General features: G+C 40.5%; 1 protein-coding gene across 1 annotated transcript; it reads right to left on the minus strand.

Annotated features, from left to right (window-relative positions):
• Positions 1 to 248: 248 nt before the first annotated feature.
• LOC147863183 (mitochondrial import inner membrane translocase subunit TIM10-like) lies at positions 249 to 3,835 on the minus strand. The gene is made up of 6 exons (XM_087320688.1): positions 3,674 to 3,835; positions 3,528 to 3,571; positions 1,566 to 1,618; positions 1,434 to 1,472; positions 708 to 777; positions 249 to 618 (listed from the first exon to the last, which is right to left on the minus strand). Exons 1-6 carry the CDS (start codon positions 3,690 to 3,692, stop codon positions 568 to 570), a joined length of 276 nt encoding a protein of 91 aa, XP_087176814.1. The 5' UTR covers positions 3,693 to 3,835; the 3' UTR covers positions 249 to 567.
• Between the last annotated feature and the right edge of the window lie 9,744 nt (positions 3,836 to 13,579).

Below are 13,579 nucleotides of genomic sequence, written 5' to 3' on the forward strand. Positions count from 1 at the left end.
TTTACGTCATTAAAAATTTTGATGTTTCTCATCATCTATTGGGTATAATAGCTCGAATTCATCCCATGCCGTGTGATAGAATCCAGTTTATCTCACAATCATTGTGAATTTTGAGTAGCCTCCATTAGAAGTATATGAACTCCGTTATAAAAATCTCAGGATTCCAAGAAACAGAAAATGTTATAAACTAAATATTTGGCCATGTACATTTACTAAAGATTCTACTTGCATGACTGAGGAACCTGCAATTAAGAAATATTTAAATTCATGGGGAAAACCCTCAGGTATCAGAAAATAGCTATTAATCATGGTTTTAGTGTTTTCTCAATTCACTTATTTCTAGGCCAAAAAACCTTTCAGCAAGCTCTGTAATCATTAGAACAAATTAGGGTATCTGCAGATAAGGAGAATTTGAGGATCAAAAAAAGATGCAGCAAAAATGTTATCCACTCCACCATACACATGTGCTAATGGATGATCCACAATGATTTACCAGACCATCCATCATATCTAACACCAAGTATGATCATATAGGAGGTTTACTGGTATTATCAATTGGATGCTTGCTCATATAGGGGGTTTACTGGAACTCAATAACTGACCAACTATAGCAGTTACCTGGAAAAAACATCAACCATCAATTACTCAGCATCAGTGGATTGTGCAATTCAAATTGCTTCATACATTCCATTTGGTAAGTTTATCACCTGCCAATACTTATGAACACACCTATCCACGCAACTGTTCTCACCCACATTTAGATCCGAATCTTTGTATCTACAAAAAAATTACCTTATATAAATCACTGAAAAAGCTATAAATCCATGAAAATCAAAACTATAAATCCAAACATTAAGTAGCTTGCTGACCTTAGCTTTATTTATGTCCTTAATAATCAAATGAACACCAAAATCAATCCAACAGTAAAATGGCTAGCCAACCTTAGCCATATTCAATGCATTAAGACTCTAATGCATAGCACACAATAAATGCAATGTAAACTAGCTTGACAGCCTTAGCCTTATCCATTACATCATTAATGCTTTTAATGAATACCAAACAATAAATCCCATGGTGAACTAAATGAAAACTGCTAGCCAACATTAGGATTACCAAACAATAACTAATTGGCAAGCTTTAAGCTTATCTATATCATTAAATCTACAATGAGTACCAAACCATACATCCAATGTTGAAGTCGCTGTCAAACATCATGTTCATCCATGTCATTGAGCCTCCAACAAATACGGAAACTATATAAATCCAACAGTAAAGTGGCTAGCCAACATTATCCTTATTCATATACTCAAATCTTCAATGCACAACAAAACTATAAATAAATCCAGTCTGGACAAATTAGCCTTATTCATGTCAAACAGTATACAATTACTACCATAAATCATAAACCTAACAGTGATAGTTGCCAAACTTACTTCTTTTCAATGCACTTCTCGAAGCATGATTGTGTCAACCTGTGAAAGAGTTCAAACTGACACATAATGAGTAGTGAGGGGTCATATTTTAGCTATGATAAAAAATGTCCATCAGAGCAGAAAGCGTGATACTTATTATAGAGCTCAACCCGATATTCCATCTCTTGTTGAGCCATTCCAATCATCTAAAACAAATAAAAAACCCATCCCTTGTCAATAGTACGATGGTCAATGCATGACACATGAAATTCAGTACCTAACATGCACAGTCAAGAAGAGATCAACATAATTTTCTTATTAAACCACAAGTATGAGAAATTAAGAAAAGATTAGTCAGGATGAATGTACCATGAACTCTGCTAAATGTTTACAAGTTTAGCTGAGGATGATGCTATACACTTGTACGGATTTTAGTATTTAACATGTTTAATGGCTTACATTGTTACGTGTAACGAAGGTTAAGCTTAAACATGAGTTTTCAAGATTTTATTTGCATGATAACATGCATTATTATTATTCTTATTTAGCATGCATATACAACATCAAATCTCCCACTCTACAAGAGATTGGGGACTCTAGATGCAGAATGGCCAAGAAAGAAGTGCATAAAATGGCACCTAGACCGTTATAAATCAACCCAACCCTATTTCAATGTCCAAAGAACCTGTGGCCAAACTTGATGATTGTCACACGTGCAAATGCGCTGGCCTTATTTACCAAGGAGATCCGTGGGTCTATGCCCAAAATATATATACCAGTGAGAATCATAACTCTTATGCCTGCCTTTTGTTGCCATACAAAGACAAGATCATCCATGAGGTAAATCAGCATATATCTGGAGCCTGAATGACTTAACTATATCCTTTATACTCAATATACCCTAGATTTGAGTCGCAAATCATAGGGTTCAATTCTCTTGCCCACCATGCGACTAACTGTTAGAAACTAATAATGGCCTGAAACAGGCCTGAGGACTGTCAAGAGAAGTGTTTTACATAAGCCAATAAATACTTAAGTTTTTCACTCACTATGAGTTCATTTCACATCCAGGGAGTTTGATTGATCCTGAAAACGAAAAAGGAAAAACAGCTTGTTGGACCCTAAATATTAGCACCTCCTAACATATTTCTTTTAGTGATAATTAGTCGAAGATAGTACAGTAAGATATAGCGCATATCCTAGAAAATTCAGCTAACATTTGAAGCCTATTTCAACACTGCAACCCGTATACAGCTATTCCAAAGTATTCTCTGCTGGGCACAGCAGCAAACGGGAGTAAACCAGGTATGATTCTGATGATTTTAGTTTGTGGTTCTCCTAGACCTCTCACTTATCTACATAACTTCTTGCAATTGCACACAAACAAACACATCAGAATACAATTCTAAGCAGGGTGACCGCATGCTGATCTTAAAGCCTGCTGGAGTTTCACACTGGCCATGCCATGCCATATTGCCCAATTTGCCAGAGCCCCAAGGATCAAGTCAATATAGATTAAGTACGTAATATTAAAAACGTAATAAACCTGGGTTTCTAATAGATTCATAGTAATCTAGACCATGATGTAACGGCGAAATTATTACTCGCATTTCATTTCCATAAAAATGAAGAGCAGGTCTATGATGTCCAGAGCACGGCCATCCCAACAGTTTCCCAACTAAAGAACCATGAGATAGATAATGGCCTAAATGACTTGGGTACATACCAATGGTCCAAATCATGTCAACCGGAAAATGAGAAGTGAAGGGATGGTAGAGTTTTTTACACCAGAGAGAGATAATGGACTTTTTTACACGCGTAGTAGTTCCTTGTTAACCATAGCCATCCATCCAGAGATCATCTAAAAAGCCCACGGCTACACACACCCAAAAACACTCGTTCGTAGTAAAAAAAAGTCATCATATGAAGAACGCTGGATTTAGATCACGCAACTAAAACCTCTTAAGATCAAGAAACTCTTATATTCGAGCACACAATTATCATAGTTTTACTCTAAAGGCTAAAACAGATTTTACTCTTAACATGGTCAAGAGACCTAAAAGCTTTTATGCAAACGTTAGAAATGTGGCGAGATGAGTGAAACGAGGCTCTCACCTCATCGGCCTCCTTTCTGGCCGTTTCAGAAGGCTGCTTCCCTCCTGAGGAAGAAGAAGAAGAAGAAGAAGAAGAAGAAGAATTAAATAAAAAGGCAAAGGCATTCCATTCAGCAGAGAGTTTGATTCGGAAGGATAATATAATACCCAGCTTATTTGACGACATGGCCTTGCTTGGTTGGTTGGGTGTGGTGAAGAAAGAAAGAAAGGAAGGAAGGAAGGAAGGAAGAAACCCTTTGCTCTCGCTGTCTGTCTGTCTGTGTGTCTGTCTGTCTGTCTGTCTGTCTGTCTTCCTTCCTTCCTTCCTTGCTGCTGCTGCTGCTGCTGCTGCTGCTGTGTATGTAGTTGGGTAGTGTTAGGGTTGTTTATATGTTGTGAGTAAATAGCAGAATGTATATGTACTACATACATGCATACATACTCTATAGAGTCAATCAGTCAGTCAGTCAGTCAGTCTAGTATGTATGTATGTATTGTATGTACATATACTCGCCTCTCCTCTCCGTCCCCCGTTTCTTTCTCTTTATCGTGCCGAAAGTCCTCACTAGTAAGGATCAGGTGATATTTATCGCAGTTTGTTACTTCCCCCCGAAAGGGTCCCGCTACAATATGGCTGGAGAGGCGAGTATAGTTGATGAAGGAACGCCACATGGGCCTTCCCCATACGAACCTTTGTCGGATGACATAATCCGATATTCTTCTCAAGGGGAAGTCTTCCTGGTAGGAGATTTCAATGCGAGAACCCAGTCCCGACAATGCACAATATTTCAGATGGATAGAAACCTAGAAATGGTGAATGTCGACCCTTTAGCCTTAGGCATAACACGTACATCGAAGGATCAAGGTGCGGATGCCACAAGCTTTGGCCATCATCTGCTTGAACTTGGAAGCCGACACCAGATGATCATATATAATGGCTTAGCCAAGTGGCCGGGCTCGGAAGAGCTCACATGTTTCCCACATGGAGGAGGGGAAAGCACCGTTGATTATCTAATAGGACGCCCTGAAGCTACCCACATGGTTAGCTCCTTCCGGGTGGCCCCATGCCCCATTGGGGCAGACCATACCTTCCTATACTTTGAGCTAAAATGTGACACCTCCCACACCACCAACTCTAGTAAACCAACCCATCACACTATAATACATTTCACGCATGAGCTCGCGGACATCTACTCTCGACATGTTTAAGCCCATCTTTCCTCGTTTGATTCTTCCTTGCCTTTAGAGAACCTCACTACAGAACTCACACACATCCTTCACTCAGCCGCCACTAGTAGCTTCCCATACACGAAAGACTCCAATCATAGTAGAATAGGGTCTATGCCACAAAACAAGTGGTATGACGAGGATTGTAGAGAGTTGTATAGACAACTTAAAGTATCGCGACTCAGTGGTACTATCTCCTTAGTACAGGCTCGCAAAGAGATGCGCAAGATGACACGTCGTAAAAGACGAGCTTGGGAAGCATCTCAATATTGGGAACTCTACCATATGCTCATGAGTAGGGATTGTGCCCTTGCATGGAAGAGACTACGGGAACCGAGACCACAAACACCCATCGAGGGTCCCAATATTTGGCACACATATACCGAGAGACTCTACCATGTCCCGAACCAACCACCCATTCCAATGCCCTCCACACCTCGACCTACCATGGGGACACTTTTCACGACCTCTAGGGTCACGAAGGTCATAAAAAAATTACAACATAGGAAATCCATGGACCACAAAGGATTGCGAGCCGAGCACATCATATATGCTCGAGAGTGCCTAGCTCCCCTTCTCACTCTAATCTTCAACCGCGCCCTCGCCGAGGGTTTTCCACCACAATGGGCCATGAACACTGTGGCCCCTATACATAAAGGAGGGGACCCAATGGACCCAAATACATATAGGACCATTATGATAGGTCATACGCTTGCTAAACTATATGGTGCAGTAATGGAAGCGGAGCTCAGTGATTATATGGAAACATTAAGTCTTCGAGCACCCGAGCAGGCTGGCTTTAGACGAGCCTTCTCCACTATTGACCACATCTTCACACTTAGGTGCTTAATTGACCAAACAAAGGCTCGTAAGAAGAAACTATATTGTTGCTTTGTGGACTTTCGCAAAGCCTTTGATACAGTTCCTAGGGAGAGGTTGTTTGATAGACTTAAGAGCTTGGAGATACCAAATGACATGATTTGGGCCATTTATGCCCTATATGAGCAAGTCTGTGGGCGTGTAAGATGCCCAGGTGGCCTATCCGATTGTTTCACTAGCACCATTGGTGTAAAACAGGGTTGCCCCCTATCACCGACTCTTTTTGGGATCTACATTGATGAGATCACTGATTTTATTGCTCGTAAGGGAGGCAAAGGAGTGGCTATTGGGGATACGCAAGTTAGTCTCTTACTCTACGCAGACGACATTGTCTTGCTCTCGGAGTCGAAACACGACCTACAAAAGCATCTTAATGCCCTAGATGACTTTTGTACACAACGAGGACTGGTAGTGAATCTAGCGAAAACTAAAGTCCTTATCTTTCATACATCGTCCAGAGTTAGGAGTAAATGTCACCTCATCCTCTCTCATAAACTAGTTGAGGTGGTGGGATCTTATGTATACTTGGGAGTCACTTTTAGTGCTCGCTCAGGTAAATTCTCGATGACCCAGGCAGCCAAAGATAGGCTAACGAGAGGATATGCATCCCTCTCACTCTTAGAGAGACAATGCCACCAAGCATACTTTCAAGAGCCACAGACTAAGGGATGGCTTTTCGACTCATTAGTGACCCCGTCCCTCATGTATGCATCAGTAGTATGGGCTCCAGGTCTACCATCTTTCATGTGGACGCAATTGGAGAGACCTTTAGTGGTGATGTTATCACGTCAACTCCGAAGCAAATCGACAGTACCACATGACATTATTAGAGCGGAGTTTAGCCTACCCCCGATGTTAGTAGAAGCACTCTTTCAAGTGGTAGCTTTTATTCATCGGATACATAGTCAACCACAAGATAGGATATCCCGTCGAGCCTTTGAGGCATCCCGATCCTTACATGTGTCTGGAGACACTAACTCTTGGTATAGCATTGTGGTGAGTTGGTTATTTGCAAATGGCATAGACATTAATAACCTACCTCCCCTTAAGTACAACCATGGGACTGATCAAACTTTAATCTCTCGGGAAGATCGTAATAAAGTGATACGCCAAGAAATATGGCAAATCTACACTCGATACAAATGGATCACCCCACGAGAGCCACTCCCATCTAAAATGGTGTACTATAAGGAACACTTCTTGCACTTCTCTAAGTTAGGGTTTATTACACGACCAAGATACCTAGATACTTTCTTATCAAATGCACTAAGGGTGGCCATTGGACAACTTAGGATATCATCTCACCAACTTGAGATTGAGAATGGTCGAGCTAATAGAGTCCCTAGAGAGGAAAGGCTATGTAGGTTATGCCACATAGAGATAGAGGATGAGTATCACTTCACATGCAAGTGCCCAACTTATGCCGAGATACGTGCGGAATACCAAGACATACTAGGACCCTCTCCCACCCTCTCCAAACTATTAGATACCCCGAGTGTAAAGAGACTAGGTAGGTATATCTTAGAGCTAAAACAACATAGGGAGGATAAATTACAAAGTGTTAATCATAACCCTTTTACTACTCATCAACATGTACCTAGTGTAATTTTTCAGGAACATGGGGAGACGATGAATGTGGATACACTTATGCCACTCGGCCTCTCCCTTGAGGAAGCAGAAATACAAAGAGCAACCAAACGTCCTCGGATGTTGGGCTTCAACACAAGTCAACGTGGAGTAGAAAAGATTAAGAAGATAAGGGAACGTGAGCTACGTCGACTCGAAGCTATGGTTGGGGTACCTCTTACATGGGGACCACGGGCCACATCCATATGGCAACCCTTTGACCCCCCGCTTCTCTTCGAGAGACTTGGATGGAAATGAAATTAGGCCTAGTATAGAATCATTCTCATTGTAGAACATGTTTTTTATATAGAACATGTTTGTTGTTTTCTTAGAACTATTTAGCTTAAACTCTATTTTATCTTATTTTTATTTTTACTTTCGATGAATGGGTAAATATCCCATTTTTGTTGTACACCATTTGTCTCATGGGCCAATTTTGGCCTTAGAAGACGTTAATATATCTTTCTTTCTTTCTTTCTTTCTCCCCTACCTAGTAAGTAGTAATCTATCTAGTACCTACCTACACATTTCATTCCGTCACTACTCAAAACTACACTACACGCACATATTTTATTACATACATACTTATTACTGATACATACATACATATGAAGTCGGTCTCGGTCTCGGTCTCGGTCTCGGTCTCAGTCATTTAAGGGTATTCAATTTCTATCTAAGTCTTACTTAGAATAGAGATAAGTAAACATGTTTTGGGGCGGGGCAGGCTTATTAATCTCAAGTCGCTTTGCAGGTGAAAGAGCCATGCCCTGCCCAGAATCAATGTCTTCCAATCGAGCTTACGAACGGACAACATCAACTTGTCTTCCTTGTTGACGGCCTACAGTGGTCAATTTAGGTCCCCCCAACGGTCTCACTAAAGAAACTCATCATTCTCCTTGTCGTTTCTTTCCCAAAAGTAAACATCACATATCAATTAACGCTAAAATATGGATGGATGGATGGATGGACAGATGGAGGATGTATGTGCAAATCATTTAAATATATTATTATAGTGGTTCTCAATAGGTAACAATGAGATTTGCGGATATGAATCCCTCATATTGACAATGGCTCTTAGAGTATTTGAATCCAATATTACACAAGATTCACAATATTTGACCCTTTTACGTAACGTGAGAAAACATAAGAATAAAATAGTGTTGGGGGAATATCCTTGAGTTTCAGCATTGCATGTCTAGGTTCAATGATCAATTTGCATTAGGTATTGTAAGCCTCATGAATTGTTTTAAAGTCAAAGCTTGGGCCACCTGTTACGGGCATGACCATATAATAACCCGTGGCAAGATTGTACCGTAGTATTTTATACACGTGAATAAAGTGTGAGGGTTAAATGAGAGTGTAAAGAAGGGAAGGATTACTTTTAATCCTTGGGATTGAGACAACCCATTAAGGCCAAGTGTTAACTTGCCTGGGGGGCTTAGGTCTAGCTATAAATATGAGGCCTACCTACCCTCATTTGACACGTTATCGTCTATGTCGAGACTCTGAATTCGTGGTGATTAAACTCTTGAAGCGAGTGCGCCAGTACTAGCTACGACTTGATGCCACGACATGTATGGGACGCCGATCGAGGCTCGAGTCCGTCTCGATCCCTTCACTCAGGGGTGGTCGGGTGGATCATCACCCTTCTTTCTCTCTCTCCTTTCTATTTTCCAATAATATATTTCCTTATCTCATACTTACATTAGGTTCAAAGCTCTAACACTTGGTATCAGAGCTTTGATTCCTAATGTTTCTTTTAATGATTGGTTTTTGTTTTTTGGTTGGATGGTGATCGATTGATGTGTGGTCGACCTTGATCCAAAAAGGCATCAACAAAAGAACTTCGATATTCTTTGTTCGGTATGGACCTCCATGTATTGGGTTTTAGGATTAAGGTGTTTCTTTATGGAGTGCGGAGACGGTATATCGCTCAAACATGAGCTCCACTTCCGATAGCAATGTCCCCCTATAGAATCATTGCTATCATGGATGTAACTAGGACTTCCCGGGAGGTCACCCATCCCAGTTGTTCTAGCTCAAGCACGCTTAACAAGCAATGCCCAAAGCATCTAGGCAACCACAAAACTCATGGTATGTGAGTTGCCAAGGTAGGTAGGAAAGTACTACACATTGATCCCCAACAAGTGGTTGGCGGTCACCCGCTAGTGGGATATATCCGACTGCAAACGGACCGAAACTCAACAAGCGAGAACTTGACCGCATGTCCAACCTTATCTAGCGTGCTCGATAGTGTTTAATGTATTTGTTCTTGAGGTCCGGAGTTCAAATATGGCCAAGACTATAAAACATTATTGATACATATGACTATAAAACATGTTTCGACTTTAGGTCTAAGTGCACTTCGGGGCCCTCATAATTGGATTTAAAGAGCCGAAACCACATGGGTGGGCACAAAGACATAGTTTATTGTTAACATTTTTTCATGTATAAACTATTCATGACATGAACATACATGGTTGAGCCTCGGGGAGCCACCATGAAAAAATCGATATAGAGATCAGGGAAAGACATTCATTTGTCGCCCCATGGTTTTTAAAACACCTTTGTGTTACCATAGTAACTTGATTTTGAACCTCATCTCATACGTCTAGAGGGGTATTGACGTGAGATCATGATATCGATTAAAGTTTGCCCATGATATGTTTACATCACGACATGATGTTATGACTATTTGTCTGACCTTATCCTATTTCTTTGCTAGAAATTATCATTCAATGGCTCATAAAAACGACCCGATGGCATCCGCCCAAGTGGAAGGAATTCAAAGAAATCCTCCTAGGCCAATCCCCATTAAGCCGTATTTTTTACAAATACAAAATTTCCTTAATTCTACCTTGCACGAGATTTCCGAACTTTGGCAATCTCATAGTGCTCTTGAGGCACGTGTCATTAGTATACAACCTGATACTAATAGACCCAATGAGCATCAAGGCGAACCATCCCCAATTTGGACTATCACTAGATAGTGCACGATCAAGCTCCAAAATCCTTCGAAGAGGCCATTGAAATAATTCTTAATTATCAACGCACTTCGAAGGACCATAACAAACCCGAAGTGCCCGAACTAAACAATCGCAATTCGTTGGGAAACGCAAGACACCCAACGAATTCATGGATCGTGATGGTAAGCGATAAAATCTTTTTTGTGTTGTCGTGCTTTTCGGCATCGGATCGTTGCGTGGGTCGGATGGAAACCGCTAAGGTTATGGACTAGGAGGAGGAGAGTTTTAAGGCTAATAAGAATATGTGTGTATTATGAGAAAGAGATAACGAAAACTTGTAAATCCCACGAGTGTATTGTATTATATTAATCAACCCTTAGAATTCTAACAGTAAATTGGATTAGATTAGAAAAGATAGTTCGAAAATTGGGAATCACCTGAATATAGTCAATTTGATCAATATTTAGAAACCCAAATCAAAACAACCCTTACAATTTGCTTTCCCCCATCATTATATAGTGATGGGAGAGACGAAGTATATCCTACTACATGCAAGCATGATGCTTTTTCTCTAACTCGAGTGGTCATGCACACTAGCTGTCCTAGCTTTTTCTATCATACTTTTTCTTTTCTTTTCTTTTTCTTTTAACCCAAGTGTTCATGCACACTCGATGTACATGAAGCACTTTCTATCATGCTTTTTCTTTTAACTCGAGTTTATGCATGAATGACCTTTCTATCATGCTTATCGAGAATACTTACATGAGATAAAGTTTTGTATAATTAAAATCTATAACTTTAACACTTACAATGTACTAGTACAATGGTAAGGCTTGAAATTGTTAACATGGAGGTACAAGGTTGAAATCTTGCCCTATGCATGTAATATAATTATTTTAGTAATTTCTCTTATTTCTTTATACTTAGTCAATCGGGTACTCTACACATATTTTACGTAGTGTACAAAGCACACTACGACACTCACCCCCTTCGAACCTACACATCCTCCAGTATGTGCCGAAGTTTCCAATACTTTTTACTCTTCTTCATCTGTAGAACCCTCTGTCTCTTCCCCTAGATTGATTATTAAATCTAGCTCACTTCCCTCGCTTTTCTGCACTTTTAGGATCCTTGTCCGATTTCTCCTTTGTGTCGGTTTTGTCTAAGATTATGCAGGGTTCGTCGTCACTTCGCTTCTTGAAAATCTTCACCCACTTCCCCGCTATAGGCACTCGAAGTATTGTTCCATCTAGCTCACTTAGCCGGTAAGTTCCGTTGTCGAATGATTTTCAAACCTCATATGGTTCGAACCATCGTTTAGCAAATTTCCGTATCGTTGTGTGTTGATGATCCAAACTATTGTCATAGACTATGACCCAATCTCCTTCTTCAATCTTCTATGGTCGTAGACAGTGCTTTGTGTCGAAACGATTTTTGTTCCGGAATCGCACTTCTTGTTGTCGGCGTATCGCTTCCGCTACTATGTCTTCGGTCTTCCTTCTAGCTATCATATCTGGACCGCTAGCAGTTCTTCCCGACCAATCTCTTCCTTCCACGGTAGCACTGTCCATGTCGCAATTGCAGTTTCTGTAGGCATTACCAGAGCTTGTCCGGTCATAAGTTCTACTGGCATATAACCGGTCATAGAACTATGCGTTGTGCTAGTGCATACGGAAGCATCTACGACCAATTCTTCACCCTTCTGTCGCATGCTTTTGTGAGTGTTTTAACGATTGGACTATGTCCTCGTTCGATCTTCCCGTTTGCTTCTAGATTGTATGTCATGGTTAGTGTCAACCTTACTCCATGTTTGGCGAAGAATTCCCTAGCTTTATCAGAGTCAAGTTCTCCCCGATCCGCAATCACTTGTCCTACACACCCATACCTGCAAAACAATTCTTCCAAGTGAAATTGGCATACAGTAGAGCATGTTTTCCTCCGTAGCGCCCGACCTTCTACTTGGTTCCTCAGATCTTCTCGAGCAAACACCAAGTACTTGTTTTGTCCAATCTCGGTTGGCATGGCCACGATGTCGACCATCCATTTAAAGTTGATTGTCAATGAGAATGTCGGATGTAATTCGTCCCGGTGTTGTACTCCGGAGTAGATTTGACATTTCTTACAGCTTTTCGTAAACTCCGCTACATCCTTGTACATATTCTTCCACCAATATTTTTGCTTGATCTTTGCAAATGTTGCCCATGGATGTCCAACCCAATCAAATTCGTGAAATTCAGATATTACTTGTTTCTGTTGTTCTTTTGTGTTGAGTACCCGGAGTGGTATGCCATCCGGTCTTTTTCGGCTCCCTCCAGATTAATCCATTGTTCAAGAATAACTTTTGGACTTGTTGTTTCTTCAGTTGGATCTTGGCTCTATTTTCTTTAGTGTCCGATGATTCCTTGATTTCTTGTAGCACTTTCCTGATCAATATGCTTTCTCACTCGTATTCGTTTTCCCGGAACTCCCGAATTACGTTCACCCGACATATGTGCTCTGAAGTAAAGTAATCTTTGGAAACTTCTTCATTATCCGATTTTGCTACTTCGTCTCCGAACCATGCCCTTGATAACATATCCGCTACTGTGTTGTATTTTCCCAAGATGTGTCGGACGTCTAGATTAAGTGACTTTACATATGCAATCCATCGTAACATAGCCACATCCGGTACTGTGCAACATCGCATCATTCCAAGTATCGGAAGACAATATGTTTCGATCACTACTTCGGCTCCGATCAAATAATCCCGATCCGATTTTATTGCCTACATGACTCCCCATAGCTCTCTTTTAACTTGTGCATATCCACGTTGCCTTTCGTTGAGAAACTTTGCTCTGAATCGAATTGGATATCATTGTCGTGCCTTTCGGCTCCGGATCGTTGCGTGAATCGGGTGGGAACCACCGAGGTTTTGGACTAGGAGAAAAGAAAATTCTAAGATAATTAAGAATATGAAATATATGGTAAGAAAGAAAGATATGAAAAACTCGTGAATCCCACGAGTATAGTGTATTAATTGATACTTAGAATGTAAGAGAGAAATAGATGGCAAAATCGTGAATCCCACGAATATTTTTTTATTAATCAATCCTTGTAAAATAATCAACAACCCCCCATACATCTTTCTCTCCTCCTTATATAAGGATGGAAGAGGCTAAGCATAACTTCACGCTTTTTCTAGAGTGTTCATGCACACTAAATGTGCATGAGTTGCCTTTTTACACTATGCTTTTATTTCCTAAATATAATGCTCATGCTTGTTAGATGTGCACGAATCATTTTTCATTGGTGTACATTTTTATTTTATAAATAAAGTATCCACGCATTCTAAAAAAATGCATGACTTACCTTTTAATAAAGGTAGGTGTAAATAAAG

This window comes from Azolla caroliniana, unplaced genomic scaffold (genome assembly GCF_043228905.1).
Source record: "Azolla caroliniana isolate FFs.n. ecotype wild unplaced genomic scaffold, voAzoCaro1.0.p SCAF_6, whole genome shotgun sequence".
Taxonomy (NCBI): Eukaryota; Viridiplantae; Streptophyta; class Polypodiopsida; order Salviniales; family Salviniaceae; genus Azolla; species Azolla caroliniana.

Excerpts from the sequence above, each read along its gene's own strand:
- LOC147863183 (XM_087320688.1), bottom strand. Across the intron at positions 1,619-3,527 it reads CCAGAAAGGAGGCCGATGAG|ATGATTGGAATGGCTCAACA; the intron begins GTGAGAGCCTCG and ends TATTTGTTTTAG. Across the intron at positions 778-1,433 it reads GAGAAGTGCATTGAAAAGAA|ATACAAAGATTCGGATCTAA; the intron begins GTAAGTTTGGCA and ends ATTTTTTTGTAG.